At 38.8% G+C, this 17,264-nt stretch overlaps 1 protein-coding gene across 1 annotated transcript in view; it reads left to right on the forward strand.

Annotated features, from left to right (window-relative positions):
• The window catches only part of CYRIB (CYFIP related Rac1 interactor B), a gene marked incomplete at its 5' end in the record, with an annotated part of 76,923 nt that extends 60,437 nt beyond the window's left edge, over nt 1-16,486 (forward strand). Inside the window, 9 exon segments of the mRNA XM_084279706.1 lie at nt 6,785-6,906; nt 8,565-8,670; nt 10,115-10,251; nt 10,856-10,933; nt 11,042-11,158; nt 12,245-12,324; nt 13,466-13,592; nt 14,220-14,290; nt 15,732-16,486. Coding sequence (XP_084135832.1) covers nt 6,785-6,906; nt 8,565-8,670; nt 10,115-10,251; nt 10,856-10,933; nt 11,042-11,158; nt 12,245-12,324; nt 13,466-13,592; nt 14,220-14,290; nt 15,732-15,795 — 902 coding nt within the window. The 3' untranslated portion in view covers nt 15,796-16,486.
• Between the last annotated feature and the right edge of the window lie 778 nt (nt 16,487-17,264).

Consider the following 17,264-nt stretch of genomic DNA (forward strand, 5'->3'; position numbering starts at 1 on the left):
TGCAGTTTTTTTCCTGTTCCTTTATTTTTTTTCCCTCCCCTCCAGTAGTAGCCCAGCCACCATCATGCTGCTGTGTAAATTTTCTTTCCTTGTGCTTAGTCATTTTGGGTCTCTGTGGTCAGTGATGTCCATCCATCTGCCTGCAAATCAAGTAATCATGAAACAAAAAATTCTGTCAGGATGCCTTAGTAATCTGTGCTGAGCAGTTGTTCGCTGTAATCCTATCTTACACAGGGAGTACTAAATCATTCCTGATCCTGGTTTGGTCATTCATGGTGCAGTCAATGTGCATTTTGTACATCCAGATGTCCCAAGTGGAATTGTGTGAGCTTCACAAATGTTTTGGGCAACATGTGTGAAAGATCTGTGGCACACCTGTGTTAGCATTTTCTGCACACTGGAATGATGTATCTTGATGTGATTTTCTACGATGGCTTTCTGACAAAATTACATGGGCTGACAAAATTAAAGCTTTTCCCTTCTTTGTGTCCCATCAGGTAAAAATCTGTAGCATGTCTACCCTGTTCGTGTTGCAAACACAATACTTAGCCCTCAATGTGGTGGTACTCCTGCTCAGGACACTGGTGCTAGGGTGTACCAGGACAGAATTAGTCACTGGCGATGCCTTCAGTCGGACTTCTGCTCTTTCTCAAAGGAGAGGCTGTGAAGATGTTGGTGACACAGTCACTTCTTACAGGAACGCTGCATTGCATCTCTGAGATCATCAGCTGTACGGCCTCGAGGTGGGGGTCTCCCTCCACCCCTCGGGGCGGCAGCCTGAAGGACGGGTTCGTGCCTGATGGAACTCTCTGGTCTTCTTTCCCCACTGCTTCAATCAACTATATTTGGGCTGTTCCTTCCTATAAAAAGAAAATTTTCTTTTCTCTCATTCTTGTCTTGGCAGGTACCTTAACATGGGGAACCTTCTAAAAGTTTTGACATGCACAGACCTTGAGCAGGGGCCAAATTTTTTCCTTGATTTTGAAAGTGAGAAGATGATTTTATATATCTATTACTCTTTGCCTGCAGTAGACTGCATTTGTCATGTATTAAATGTATGTTTTCACTTTGCCATCCTTCTAAACAGCTTTGCATGCCTGAGCTATGGATAATTGTTTAGCAGACTTTTGTAAAAAGCAATAATTGCTTTAAAATACCCTCCATTTCTAAAATCTTCAGAGAGGACTTTCAAATTATATTTTGCCATTGAAATCTGATATAGCTCTTGTTTTCATTTAAAACTCTTGTCAGTTTTTAGTCAAACCTGCTTAAAGAGTTTTAATTATTTGAAGAATAAACTGCAAGGAGATCCACACACCTGAAAGGAAGGGCTGAATTTGAAACCTGACACGCTTTTCTTCCAGTGTGCCACTGTGTGCTGAATAATGCTGCATATACTGATTGTCTCACAACAGCTATTCATAGCTCTCCAGCATCACCACGTTCAAGGTGTATATGTGAACCTTATTTGATTTGGCATTGAAATTTGACAGTTAACCTCATCCTTCCTTAAAAAGGGGGCTCAGAGGGTATAGAGGTGAAATTGCTTTTGCTAAGGAGACACAGATAGCTCGTCTGATCAATGCCAAGCATTCTGGAAGGTTCACATATTCTTAGTATTTCTTGCTTTTAGTTTTTGTTGCATGATATAATACAGCCTAAGAATGGCAGGTAAGTGTTGGCTGCTGCTATGCATGTTTAATTACTTTCTTTTGGGATACGCTATTGCTTTACTCAGCTGCACATCACTGAGCGTAAAATAAGAAAACTAATGTTCAAGTACATTTTGACCATGTAATAAAATACAGTGGAATAGCATAACAAATTAATGCAGTATTGTGATATAGATAATCTGAGACTCACTGTATCTTCCCCCCCCCCCAAATTATCTCTCAGTCGTGTTTTCATGAAACTAGCAATTGGTTATTATTAGTTCTTACGTGAAAGCAAATGCTTGGAGGAATGTTTTTGCTTTAGTGACATTTAAAGTGTAAATCCAACTGTGCTGTTGATTTTTATCAGTTGTCTCTTCTGATTCTGTTGTTACTGGATAAGATGATAGCCACACAAATTAGTCATAAATAGAAGACAATCAAGGGCTGCATTCAAAAGTCAGAAAGCAAAACATATTTAAAAACACTTCAGATCTCATATCATTGGAAGAGGTTCAGCCTAGGGAAGCAGGGAGAACTGATGTGGGACAATATTGGAGTTACGAAGCTCCAGCTTAATGTGCAAATGCTGACCATTTAATTGGACTAAATTAACTTCAGGTTAACTGGATACCAGAGGCTCAATTGTAAAATCAATTGCAATAAAAATTGCTGCTATTTTTAAAAATAGTGATTGTTTCGCTATCACTTTTGGTTTAAAGTGCATGTTTTGAGCATGAACAAGATTTGGCATGAGAGTAAGCAGGTTGCTGACATGAAATGTTTACATACGCAGTCAAATTAAGTGACTTACATTATGGCTGAATTGTTAGACTGTTCTTTATTCATTTTGGACCCTGTCCTGCGTTTGTTTCTGCTGCTATACTGTGTATCTGTGCTTCTTTGTACTCTTGTTTCAGATAGCTTGCCTTGACAGGATCTTGGCTCTGACATAGTCAAGATCTTTCTTCAAGACTTGGCACTTAATCTTGTGATACTTAACGGTGTGGTTTTATGTGGAAGAGCAAGTAAGCTCTGTATTAAAAACAAATTTGCCAATTCTATGTTACGCCTGGCCCAGTAATACACAGTTTGAAGTCTTTTGTTGCTAAATCCCTACATAACTAGCTTGCTCAGTCCAAAGTTAAGTTTCTTGCACAATGCCATAGAGAGCTAAAAATTCCATGTCCATAAAGCTTTATAGAGATACAAACTCCCAATTTAGAAAGGTTTTAGACTGGTTTCTACAATTATTTTTTTTTTCCAAGAGATGTATCTTGGTGATTCCAGTGATTGACTACCAGAGTACATGCAAAAAACTGTTCCAATAAATGACATAACGTGATTTTGGCTTTTCCTTGCCATAACACAGTTAAGCTTACGTTTCTTTTGTCATTCACCTGATGTATATTAAACAAATAGCTGACAGAAGCATTCTGCTGAAGTCTGCAGTGCTACATTAACATTAGCAGAGGAAAATGCACAGCTTTGTAAGGACAATATTGTAACATAAACCAGCCACCTACAACGTGGGAAACTCACAGCTCAACTTTTATGTTGGTGTCATTGCTGTCATGGTGCAAATGCTTTCCAAATTTACTGATTTGAATAGTAGCTAAAATGCAGAGTACTTTTGGTTGCAGATGGGGATCTCCAGCTAGGGCTGGAAGTATTCTGCATTACCTCCAAGGAACTTGGCTAGGTTTCAGAGGAGCCACAAAGATAGCATTCTCCATAGTGATGATGATAGAGATAAATAAATTATTTCATCTCTAGCAGTCTGGGATTTTTCTCTCCCTTGCTTGTGAGTTTTGTCCCAGCCAGTTTCAGATTACTTGATGAGTTCTTCCCTGGGAAAAATCTCTGTTTAAATAGTTTGCTGTGCGCTATAAACTTTTAACCCCAAATTTCTTCCTTACCAGTTCTGTAAGCTAGACAAATATTTTTAAACAGTCCCTAAATGTGTGTGTTTCCCCGCATGCAGTTTGTTGTCCTACTTCCACAGCGTTTAGTTCACCTAACAGCGTTTGTATACTGTTTCAAGTCTACTCTTTTGTCTTCAACACGTTATCTTGTGAACTTTCTGAACTCTAAATGTATCTTGTATCTAGTGCACTAATGTTCTGATTAAATTTAAAATTAATTTAAAGATTAATTCCCCATTTACCTGAGGGACCTCAGTCTTTGCTTTTCTTACTATTGGATTTAAACGTGGGAAAGCTGGCCTGAAACCCCAGAACATTTCAGTGGGCTGTGCTTACTGTTCTTGTTCTTTCTGTGGAAAACACTGCCTGTTAGCAGCAAAGCCTTGCCGTAAAGTTGTAGCAAGAACTTGCATCCAGGGAAAGGGGAAATCCCTGACATTGTCCCTCCTTCACTCTGCTGTTTGGATGCCTGGCGTTGCTTTTTCTTGGTTGTCAAGACTTAACTCCAGAAGTAGACTCCTTGTCCTGCTCTGTGCACTCCACATTGAGGATGATGAGTTCCACAATTAGTGATTCTCCAGTGAAAGTCCCATATTATCCCAGGTACATGCTGCAGTGTGGCAATGCTGCCTCCTGTCTATTGAACATTGCAGTGATGCTTAGGAAGAGGAACTTTTCCCTTCATCCCCATCTTCCAGAATACAATGCTCTAGCCTGCCCTGAGAAGCAAATAAATCAATTTCTCTGACCAAGTTGGTACTAGGCTTCTTTAAAATCTACCCTAATACATCTTAAATATATAGTGAAGTGAATATAACAGAACTTAAGATTTACTTTTTAAAATTTGAGCTCTTTTATAGATGCTGAAGAATTACAGCTGGGAGAGGAATTTAATTTGGACAAATCAGGTTTACAGCTTTCTTCTACTGAGGAGGACTAGGTGCACCAAAACGAAATACATACCAAAAGAAATAATCCAGTGCCTACTGGATTTTAAAATGTGTCTATTTCTAAGTTTGTTAGAATCAAAACAAATAAGAAAACAACAACAAAAAAATCCACCACCCCCCAATGGGTTAAGTATAAACAGTTGTTTGAGGTTTCCTGGAACATCTTGGGGAGATGAAATACAGTAGTTGGCTGATCACACCCTAAGTGATCACACTAACAGAGGTGTTGAAGGTGTTGATGTACATAGGCAGCTGTTCAGTGAAGTCCACTTAATTCGTATCTGGAAGATGATTTTCATTTCTAAACTCAGAAGGTCACAGTACTACATCTGTTCTGCTTGTCAGAGGGGTTTGAGATGAGGAGGAGGAGGAGTTGTTGGGGGCCCTTCTGCTGTGCCATCCCTTCCCCAGCCCTCTGTTGAAAAATGAACTCTCCTTACTAGAAGGTAAAGAAATAATGCCATGAAAAATTAAACAGGCAAGAGATGTGCCTTGTGCGAGACGATCCAAGTGGCAAGTCTTGATTGCATTATTTAACAACACAATCTGGAATGCTACAGAGCTTCACGTTTCAGTCTGTATTTCACTATAGCATTTCATGTTTGTGCATGAAGTGCTGCCAGTCGACTGGTGCTTATCTGTCTGCTCTTTTCCCTCATTTTTTTTGTCTTCATTTCTTACAGCAGTCTTCAGCAGCTTTCAAAATTATAAATGTGACCTTTGTGGTGATCTGAAAAGCACTGGCCGCTTTTACTCGATGCCTAATCAATGTGGTGCTCTTAAACATTTTTTCTTAATAAAGAAGGAGTGACCAGCTTTCTTTACCTATGCTAATTTTTGATGATTCTCAAATTATCACAGTTAAACTGTTGCAAGGTCTACATACAGGCATATTTGCTAATAACGCCCACTCTCTCTGTGTCAAACCATAAAAATAAGAAATATTATGAAAAACTTACAGCAAAATCCAGACAGGCAATGCATGGTGCAACTTATTTTCTCCTCATACAAGCTGTTTTTTAGCGTGTGTTTGTTTTTTCTAGCGTGTAACACTAGCATATTGTGATTCTTAGGGGTTTTTTCTTTTTAATAGTGTGTATCTAACTTCCATCATTAGTGGAAGTTATACGTCTGGATCATGGAAAAAGCACTTTTAATAAGACCTTCCAGACCCTTTAAACTGCACAACCATCTGGACAACATACCATCCGTAGATAGCTTTTGTTTGTCTATAAAAACAAATTTATTGTTATAACCCTGACTTTTGGCATTGGAAATCCTGGATTAAAATATCCTGATTATTTCACAATGTTTTTTGCCCGTGTAAACAGAGAAATGTGTGGGCTTTTTTTGTAAAACCTTCAGCAGCAGCTCAGTTACTGTTTTTTAATCAGTCTAGAAGGAACTAAACTCATAGTTTAGCTTCCACCAGAAATTTCAAGTAAGAATTAATCTGATATCAAGTAAACCAGGTCTGAGATACTAGGTGGTTACTTTTAAAGGTTAAAGCCTTTTCAGTTCTTCTCAAAACATACTTCTTACCGAATGACATCATTTGAAAGAGATATGTGTAGCTTGCTTTTGAAATTATGATTAAATACACTCTTGAAAGTCTTCGTTGGCAGAAAATCTGGGAGATGGTATATATCCTTAAAAGAGGGGTGAAGGGAAAGAAGAAAGAGAACAAGTTAACACTAAGTCCTTTTGTTCTCAACTCTGATTTTTGCAAGTAGTGTAATAAAGAATATGTTTTGAGAATTAGCTATATTTAAAAGGAAAAGATACATTTCCTTTCTCAACCAGGAAAATGGGAGGCAGGGAAGATGGAAAATAATCTGATGTAGTGATTCTGGATAGCAGTGGGCGTGAGCCATCCCCTGTAGTGCCTATGGGGAGGGTGTCTTTTGAGTGCTTACCTAAATCATCTTCATTGAGCTTGTACTGCACTCGGCAGGTGAGATTGGTAGAATAGTCATTAAGATGAATTGTCATGGCTGCTTCTCCTGACTCAGTTATAAATAAGTCAGGATGAACTGATTCCAGGTGAATTTTTGGGATGTTAAATGAAGCTAAAAGGCTACTAAAATGAATTGGGTTACTTTTTTTGAGTTCATCATATGCTGTAGTAGCTCTTCAGAGAATGAAAATTCTTGATGAGTTACTGCATGAAGAATTTGTCCCATAGGTGGTGGTGTGCCTACTGAATTCCATACTGTTGTTAAAAATATATATATATTTAATATGTTCTACTGTTTAGATGCCCAACCTACAGAATCTGAAAAGGAAATTTATAATCAGGTGAATGTAGTGTTAAAGGATGCAGAAGGAATACTGGAAGACTTGCAGTCATATAGAGGAGCTGGCCATGAAATACGAGAGGTGAGCTAGAGCATTATGATTGTGCACAACCTGTGGTTGTTCATTGTCTGATCCTAACCAAATACTGCTGGATTTTAACTTTGCTTGCAGGAGCTGTTTTGGCAGAGCATGTTGTCTATTAAAACTGCTGTCTTGAATTTCTGTTCTGGAATGTTCCTTTTTAACAGCGAAACAGATGTCACTCGTTTCAATAATATTAATGCACATATGTATCAGCAAATGATGCTGCTCAAACTTTTTATGGAATTGTTGGTATTGATTTTTTTTCTTTATATTCCCACATAAGCTCTTCTTGAGTTAGTGGTGAATTTGGAAAGAGCGTGGTGTGACTACAGGGCAATATTGAGTTGTGTCAACATCTTTTTCTACATTAATTGGAGAATTCTGATGTGTGGTAATCCAAACACAAAAGTAGTCTCATTTTTAATCCCTTTTAATTGGCTTTTATTTACTCAAGTAGATGTTTGGTACAGAAGAGAAGTTACTCCGTTTTTGCTTTACCTTTAAGAAAGTGTGGAATAAAGACTCTCAATCCCTTTCCCTACATCCTCCCTTTGCTCCTGGAGTGAGGAGTTTGTATAACAAACTCTTAAGAAATGCTGGTGTGTAAGAGGGAGTCTCTGATCGCTCTAGATGAATTTGAGTTCTTCGCAGCTGTTCGGCTTTAAAGTACCATGAGTTTTTCTCTGGTCTCAGTTGAATTCACAAGGTAGGTTTAAGGAGGGTAACTGTCTCACCTAGACCCCTTAGGAGCGGAGATAGCTTATTTGTCCTCCAAGAAAGGAGCATATTTGCAGGGAGGCTGTAGGGTCTGGCAGGAGTATGTGTCCCAGCAATGAAGCCTGCAGCTCCCAGGAAGACGGAAGAGACATGCTCCTGAGAGGAGGTAGGCATGACAGGAAGAAAACTTCCTGGGGACCAGAGAGCAGTGTGCTGCAGCTCGCAGACCCAGGCTGACTGAAATGGATTTTGGATTCAAGGAGCTGACTCTGAAGATGCAGCAGAATAGTTATGAGCATTTTTATTTCTGTTTTCTTAGTAATTTTCAGTTGCTAAGTAGTCTAGTTTCTGTCTTGAACACCTGGAGACAGTGAGCTTAAAGCTTTATCTGTCTGGGAAGCTTACTGCAAAGACAAGGCCTGTGCTTATATACCTCAAAGCTCTGGTGCACACCATGTCTTGGTGGTGCTTGTTGTTGATTATGCTTAAATGTTTCTACTGTACTATTTAGCCTGAATTGGTTTGATGGGATTTTTTTCTTCAGAAATGGGTAATGGCATTAGGATGGGGCTTTGATCACTAAACCTTTTTGGTTGGAGATAACCCAATAAAGTTGTTAACCAGATCTAGTTAATTAAAATTATGTAAATTTTCTTATTTTACTATATTTATTTTTAACAATTTCTTTATACTCCAAGTTGTTTTCTTATTCAGGATACTTATTTTCAGCACAAGTATTTAGACCTATTTTTGGAACAGACATGGGTTAGTACAGGCTTATCTCCCAAATGGAAACCTGTCAGTACGTAGAATTTTTAATTATTAGTTCCTCATTAAATTGCCCTGCACAGATTAATTTGGGTTTGGTTTTTTTACCCCTGGTAGTGCATGAGTTACTCTTAATCTAAGGATGCTTTTTTTCCTCTTTCTAATTTAAGGCAATACAGCATCCCAATGACGAGAAGCTGCAAGAAAAGGCATGGGGTGCAGTTGTTCCACTAGTAGGCAAACTAAAGAAATTCTATGAATTTTCTCAAAGACTAGGTAAGTGGAATACTATTAACTTGGGGGGGTTGTCTTTATTAGTTAGTACATTTGACATAATCAGATATGATGACATCTAAGTCAAGCCTGCGTTAGTATATGATAAGTTCATATTGCATAGATTCCTTCCATACACTGGATTGGATCTCATTTATATCTGCCTGCTGCCTCCTTTCATGTGAAAGCAAACTTGCTGTGGTTGATACCTGAGAAGGGAGAGGACAGAGCATACTTACCATCTTTACCCCCTTAGTAATTATGGAAATTACATGCCTCTTAAGCAACTTGACTGATACTGGTTCTAAGCTGATAAAGCTATTAGACTTGATTTGTTTTTTCACAAACTCTTTGTTGTGACCTCACTTTTAGACAGTTACTCACTGTCATGGTTTTGCCCAAGCTGAGTGCTGAGCACCACCACGCAGCCACTTTTAATAAAGGGGGGTGGGGAAGGGAGGGAAAAGTAAACCAAAAAACTAACCTTGTGAGTTGGGATAAGGACAGTTTACTGAGACAGCAGAGAGAGTGAGGTAACAGTAACAGGACTTCATAGCAAAATATACAGAATTGATGACACATGATGCAGCTTCTCACTGAACCGCACAGATCAGACCGTACAGCTCAGAGCTGTCCCGGAACCTGACCATCCCCAAAACTGCATGTCCTGGAGCTGTGCACTCCTCGCTTCACCAGCCCCTCTTTATGCTGAGCACAATGTAATTGGCATGGAATAACCTCTTTGGCCAGTTTCACCTGTCCTGGCTGTGTCCTCTCCCAGCCCCTTGTGTGGTCCCCTCTTTCTCATTACAGCAGGGCAATATGAACAACTGAAAATTCCTTGACTGCTTGGCAAAAGCTGAAAGCATCAGTTTGTTTATCAGCATTGCTCTGATCCTGACTCACAAACGTGGTGTTCCATTGGCTGCTAGAAAGAGAATTAACTCTACCCTAGCCAAAACCAGGACACTAGCACAACTCACAAAGAAAAGTTTGTTGTCCAAAAAGTGGAAGCTTTTTGCAGGCAAGTTATGCTTTGCTACAGAGGTGAGGTGTGTTTCTCAAGATGGTGAGCAGGAAGTTGGGTTATAAGTTTATCTTAACAAATACAGCATGACTTCTGCTCATAGTTCTATACCTCTTGAATTCTGCGTTGCCTTCAAGGCAGCAGTCTGCTAACAGGTCATTTGTTTTACTCAAAAGTGCACAAAGCTTGAGTAACACTTCTCAAGAAGTTTTTCGTGGCTGTAAGTGCTGATTAGAGCTAGTGTTTATGGCAGTTCATGAGTAAATGACAGCAGCAGCTCACAGAAGTAATTAATCAAGCCCCTTTTTTTATAACTATGTATTTTGGCATGTGTATATTTTAAGTCTAGCATAGAGCATCAGTCAGTGGAGATGCAAGAGGCAGGTGCAGTTACATTAATAAATACTCTCCTCATTTAAGAGGCAGGATTGCGAGGTCTGTTGGGAGCCCTGACAAGCACTCCATATTCACCAACGCAACACCTGGAGCGAGAGCAGGCTCTTGCTAAGCAGTTTGCAGAAATTCTTCACTTTACACTCCGTTTTGATGAGCTCAAGGTAAGAACTACTTACATTTCTGTAAGCATCAAGTCCAGAAAAAAAGAGAACTCTCATTTACTGAAGCAATCTGGGTTGTATCCTTCAATAGAATAGAGCACGAAGTGGATTCTCAGATACCTATTAAAGCAGATGAAATACCACATTAGCTGTAGGCACTTGCTATATTTCAGTTTGTATTAATCATGTTTCTTCAGTTAAATTTGGCATATCTCATGAGATAATGCTGTTGCTGATTTTAGTCTGTGTGCATCCATAGTCGAGCTATTTTCTTGTTAATGGTCAAAGGACTAAGATGAAATTATATTAACTTGCTGGTATGAACAATCATTGGAGTCAAACTAGCAAAGCCGTGTTCTTGCAACCTGATCTCATACCTGTACTTCTCCTTGTCTGGTTGTTTAGATCTTGTTCTGAAAAATCTGAAAATTTAACCAGAAAGCCTTATGTTCTTTTATGTTCTGTGGATCACTTCAATGTATCACAGGCCTTTCTACTTCAGAAGGCTGAATATTTTCTTATTCTCAAATTACACTTCATGGAAACTTGTTCCTATATTTTTCTTGAGGAGTTTGTCAACTTTTTTGCTTCCTTGTCTGTACAGATGACAAATCCTGCTATACAGAATGACTTCAGCTACTATAGAAGAACTCTGAGCCGTATGAGGATTAACAATGTCCCAGTAGGTAACCCTTAGATGTAATTAATGAAATTAAATGTAATCTTATGCTATCACTTATCTATTTTCATGTATAGAACAACTAAATTCTTTTTTCCTTCTGTTATATAGGCAGAGGGGGAAAATGAAGTAAATAATGAGTTGGCAAACCGAATGTCTTTATTTTATGCTGAAGCAACGCCAATGTTGAAAACCTTAAGTGATGCTACAACGAAGTTTGTGTCAGAGGTAAGAATATAAATTTACAGCTTGGATACTGTACTTCGAAGTACTACATGGCCAGACATCGTTTTATAAGACAAAACTCTTCTACCAGGCATAATCTGGCATACTTGTTTCTTGGAGGCTTAGAAGACAAAGTATCTTTCTCAGATGCCATAAGAGGTAGAGCAAGTTCAGCTAGCCACCTTGTGGATGCCTCACAAAAAGTTGGAGAGCCCTGCAACATTGGTAGTGATAGCTTTCCTCAAGGAGGGAGGTGGGAACAGTAAGTATTGTTGCTGGTGTTTTGGTGGTGGTTTAGAATGAAAGCTTCAGAAAATTGAGAGGGAAACAGCTTGATTCTCTGTGCTTCAGACAGGGAAGAGAAGAGTGTAGCTTCCTTTTTTCCTTCCCATGATGCTTTTGTTTTGCCATGTGAAGTCAGATACCCTTACAGGATTACAGGTGAGGAGAGGAACCTGAACTGGAAAAGTGTTCTGATAGTTTGACACGTCCCTATTTATTCGTGGCTACCTAAATAAATACTAGAGATCAAATCCAATTACTGCAAGTATTGTGTTTGACTTCTGATAACTGTGATGGTTTCAGTTTTACATGCAAAAAATGCATGAAAAATAATTGTACGTTACACAATGAGAGAATAGAACATTTTTCTTGTGTTCTGCTTTACAATTGGCATGCTCTGAGAAAAAAGGCCTTCTATTTTATATTTCTTTGAGAGGTTTGTCTGCAACAATTTCAAAGTCTTCCTATTGCAGGAGGTGTAGGTGTTTGGCTGTAGAAATTCTTGTCTTTAAAGAGTGTGGTAGACAATTCCTTTAAAATTTCCCAAAAGTCAGTAGTGTCAATGGTGTTATTTCTTTAACTACAAACAAGCCAGCAAAACCCACAAGGTGAACTCTGCTCTTTCTGTCACTAATCCATACTCTTAACATTTTTAAAGACCAGTGCAAGGCTGCCTGACTTACCATAGTTGTGTTGATGTTTTTAATTTATCCACATGGCCGTGTCAGCAAATCCCTGATTTGATTTAGGCTTTGGAGTGTAATATTTCACACTAATCGAATTGGAATTTGTTTATATCTCCTGCAGAATAAAAACTTACCGATAGAGAATACTACAGATTGCTTAAGCACCATGGCTAGTGTGTGCAGGGTCATGCTGGAAACCCCGTGAGTATAAACACCGCTTGTACTGTGTGCGAATCGTCTCTGTGTGTAAGACATGGCTTGTGATGTGTTAAGGTGAACCAGATGTGCTTGGGGTAATTAGGATCGATGGTGTTTTCTTTTGCCAACTTAGTTGTTTACCTCGACGTGGAGGTAACTTGTCTCATTTTGCTGGGCATGCAAATCACGTGGTCTACTTTCCTGAACACATTAATAATTAAAAATAGACTGGCTATGGAAGCTAGGCAACCTCGTGGCACTCTTCATAAATGGTCTTCTCATGTATAATTCAGGGAAATAGACAATTTGAGCATGACTGCCTAGGGCCTCCTGAAAGAGGGGCTGTGGGCAATGCCTTGGATGGTCCTTCCTCACAAGCTGGCTTGGCTGATGACTCACAAATTTACAGCACCCCTGCCTGGGCAGTTACAGGATGATGTTTAGGCACATCCGTTGTACTTTTGAGAGGCACCGGGAGTGTGAACAAAGTCATGTTAAACTTTGGGGGGGCTTATCTCTTTCTGCTGGGATCTAAGTATTTTCCCATTGATAAAATTACTCAGGCATGAGGTGTGTCGTATTTAAGTAAGTTCCTGCCCAAATCCAGCAGTACGTTTGTTTTGGAGCACATGAAGAGCTTCAAGCATTTCTATTCGGTTTGTCCCATTCAAGAAAGTAGTTAAGTGTTGGTCATTAAGCTTGCTTCTTTTTGCTTGCTTTCTTCTCCATGAGTTGGAAGTTTGAGTTGGGTGTATACTAGAGGGTGGAGGGGAAAACTATAGGAAACACTGAAAGCAAAGGTAGTATGTATCGGTTTCATCTCTTCCCCCCCCCCCCCCCCCAAAAAAACAAATATACACACACACATGCTCCCCCTGGAATGGTGTGCTGTCTATCAGCAGGGTGCTATTTTAGGTTTGAGAATCTGTTATTCTCAATATAACTCATTGTAAGTACTGGTCTGACTTGTAGGTGGGTTACTGAAAGGAAGACAGAAAACTGTCAAAATCTTGTGGGGTTGGTAGGATTGGTTTCTGCCGCTCTGAGGATTTGTAGTGGGATTTTTCTATGCAATCTTACTTTGGGCATCACTGGTATGTACTCTTATGTTTGATAAATAATAATCTGTGTTTTTGAATTACAGTGAATATAGAAGCAGGTTTACAAATGAGGAAACAGTATCATTCTGTCTGAGGGTAATGGTGGGTGTCATCATACTCTATGACCACGTGCATCCAGTGGGCGCTTTTGCCAAAACTTCAAAAATTGATGTAAGTTTATTGGTATTAAATAATCTTTTGAGTGCTTAAATTGTGTGTTGGCTCCATTTCTGTTCTCCACATTTAAGTAACAGGTGTGTGATCTGTATTGATGCTAAATGGACTGCAGTAGCTGTAGTGAGAAACACAAAGTAGGTCTTCAGACACATCAGTGGTAACTGTTAGGTCATGAAAAACCAGTTTGGTGGAATTTAGGTAGTGCCTTGATACATTTGTGAGCAGGGGTTGTGTTGAACGAGCCAGATGGGATGTATGCTGCATCCTGATAGTTTCCTGATAGTTTCTACCTCTTTGTATTAGCTATGATTTGTCATTATTTCACTGGCTGGATGTAATAATCCATAATGGATTGATGACGAGCAAGATTTTTGTTTCCAGTTTGGTTGTTTTAAGGCTGGTAAAGCAGAGCTTGACATCAAGTTAGATTGACTAAGGATAGCAAGTTAAGCCATTCTGTTACAGGAGTATGTAATACTGAAAGCTTAATTCCTTTCTTATATCAAGAAAATAGCTTTACACTGCTGCAATTTTAAAATGTTTTTTTCTTCTGACCAACTGAATATAAAACACCTATGTAAACTTAGCTTAAAAAAGTATATATTTTTTTTTAATTCCTAGATGAAAGGATGCATCAAAGTTCTTAAAGACCAGCCTCCTAACAGTGTAGAAGGCCTTCTAAATGCTCTCAGGTACTTTTATTCTTTTATCTGAAATATTTCTTATGTGAATTTTCAAAAATCATCTGGTGTATTTTTTCCAGTAGCAAACTATTGTCAGTGTTACAGGTAAAAGGTGAATATGGTTATTGCAGCCTTGATTTCCACTGATGCTACTGTGCTTTAAAAGACAGATTTGCATACAAAAAGCAAGCTAAAAGTTAACTGATCATACCTGCTGACTGCACTACCAAACAAGCAACTGAGCAGCTGCAAGATGTGTGCTGTGATATGTGCCAGCTTCCCAAAGAAACAGCTGGGCTAGTTTATGTTGGCCATATCCTCAGCTGTGTGTGGTTTGACTGTGGCTTAATGATTTTATATATTAGTGGTACAATGCAGGAGTAGGTTCACATGATTTTTGTGTTGCACAGATAGCTTCAGGCATGTGAGGCAGTTTTTTGCTATATAACTAGAAATTGTTCCTATTTCACAAATTATTTATAGGGAGGTACTTAAGGCAAGAGTTTCAGTGTTTTTCCTGTAGAATAGATGAGAAATTGCCAAGTTAATTGCAGAGGTAAAGGAAAAATAATTCTGTATAGAAATCTAAAACCTGCTACTTCAGGTCATAAAGCTGTAAGTGTAGTCAGTAAGGTGTTCTTGATGTGGGTGTTGAGCATCAGAGGGGTGGCAAGAAGTACCAGAGCATGACAGGCAGATGAAGGCTTCGTTTGGGGAAAAGATAGGTTACCAAACTGTGCTGAAATTTGTATTGATACTAATTACCAAAACAGAAAGTCAGTATGTATTCTTTAAGCAAACCATTAAAAAATCACTGCACTTGTTCATGACAATCAAAATGATAATTTAACGTGTTAAATTTTGATTGCAGAATAAGTTTTTACTTGCTTTTAGATTAGTCAGGGCAGGAAGATTGGGGAAAGGAATCATGAAGAAGCCTGAGGATACAGAACTTTCCCTCAGAAGTACTTAGAGGTGTCCAAGGTTTTTGTAGGGATCAAAAAATGTTCTGATGCCCTAAGGAATTTTGAAGGGGGGAAATACACATGCATGTACTCTTCAGTTTGGCAGCACAGTTACTCAGCTAACTAGGCAATTAGGCTGAAAAGTGATTAAATCCATTCTCATCAAGAAAGGTCTTAGAAAGGTTTGGTCACTGGAAGTTAGGAAGAAAAGTTTCTGTAGTTATATATGAGCTGAAGATGTTGCCTGTGGACAAAGACCTCAGAGTGATTCTCACTCATCAGCAGGCCACGAGGGTAAGGTGTGTTTACGATGAAATGGCCTGTTGAGGACAGAAGCAAACCGTGGAGTGGCTGCTCATCAGTTACTAAAGGCTTTACTCTGGCTTAACAAACACATAATTTCTTTGTTTATGGCTCAGCCTACCTGTACCAAAGGAAAATGGCATCGGTGCTTTTCTCAACCTGACTTCTATTTCTGTGTTTAGGTACACAACAAAGCATTTGAATGATGAGACTACCTCCAAGCAAATTAAATCCATGTTGCAATAACAGTTACCTGGAATTCGCACCTGCTGTAGACAGTATTCTGCAATGACTGAGATGCACAGATTTTTTTTTTAGTGATTGCAACTACTATCTTGTTCATTCTTGCTTTTTATTTTCTCTCTTCCTGTTTACCCTTTTTTTTTTTAATCACTTTCCTGTTCTTAAGTAAGCTCAGACTTCTTTTCTGTGCCAAATCAATGAAAATTATCAGTTCTGGAAAGTGTTTCTACTTTTCGGAATAGCCATCCTAAGTGGCAGCTAATTATGCGTTGCATTTGGATTTCTCTGTACTGGGGAAAGATTTGTGACTTGAACTAAATATTTTTAAACTTGTGGTTTTTTCTTTTTTTTGAAAAACTAATATTTAATATTGCTTCTTCTGCATGGCAAGACTGCCTACTTCTGCTATTTAAAAATCCCTTGATGACTTCATTTTCTATTGCAGCTTATTTTCATGTGCAACCATGAGGAAGGTAAAACCAGATTTGTTTAAATTAACTGTGTTTGTACAAAATGGTACCCCACAAAAAGGTTGTTTTTTTTTTTAAATGAGTAAAAACTGTTTTGTTTAAAAGTTACGTTTGCATTTTGACTCATTTTTGTAAGGATGTATGTTGTATGTTTAACCTTTAATAACTAACGTTGAACTGTGGTGTGTGCGTAGCAAATTACGTATGCATGTTCATGTCAAATGATTGGCTGTTAAGATAATAAAAATCAGCTTTCATTTTTCTAAGTGTGGTTTGATTTACCAGTATTTTGAGTGAGATGTCTTCGTGCTCTTTGGATTTTTACAAAAAAGAAAAAATAATAAATTTATAAATTTTATATAGTGAAAATTCTGCTGTTTCTTTGCCAGTAACCACTAGTCTAATCCACTGATTTAAGCCTGGTGTCTCTCAGGGTTCCTGCTCTCCACTCTCTGCTGCTTTCCTGTCACCAGAAATATTATTTACATGGGATTTGGAGGAAGAATTTTGCTTGGCATAAGTAGATCTTGGTGGACGCTGCTGAAGAACCTGCATTGTGACTATCCACGTTGAAATCTCAGCAGATTCATCAGAAATGACCCTCCAGATCAGGCTGCCAAGCTTGGTTCCTTCCATGAGGAAGGTGGGGGGACAGGCTCTCCCCGCTCTGTGTCAGCGTGTGCTCTTGTGTGTCTGTATCTCTGTAACTGTGTAAAATCCAAGCAGCCATGGCATACTAAATGTTTGCTGTCTGGCTAGTGTTTTACCAGAGCGAGTGTTACACTTCTATAGGTGGTTGAGGAAGATATTTTGGGAGGAAAAGAGTTGAAAAGGAGAAGAATTGAGAATTACTAGAAAGAACAGCTCTGAGAAATGGCACGTCTTGCATCAGTGGGCTAACATTAGCACACCTCGTGTATGGTGCTGTTGTGATTATGCCTAAAATGAGTTGCCAGCATTCCAGAAAGGAGATTTGAAATGTGCAGGTGAGAGTGGACACCC

This window comes from Gallinula chloropus (assembly GCF_964237585.1).
Source record: "Gallinula chloropus genome assembly, chromosome: 2".
NCBI lineage: Eukaryota > Metazoa > Chordata > Aves > Gruiformes > Rallidae > Gallinula > Gallinula chloropus.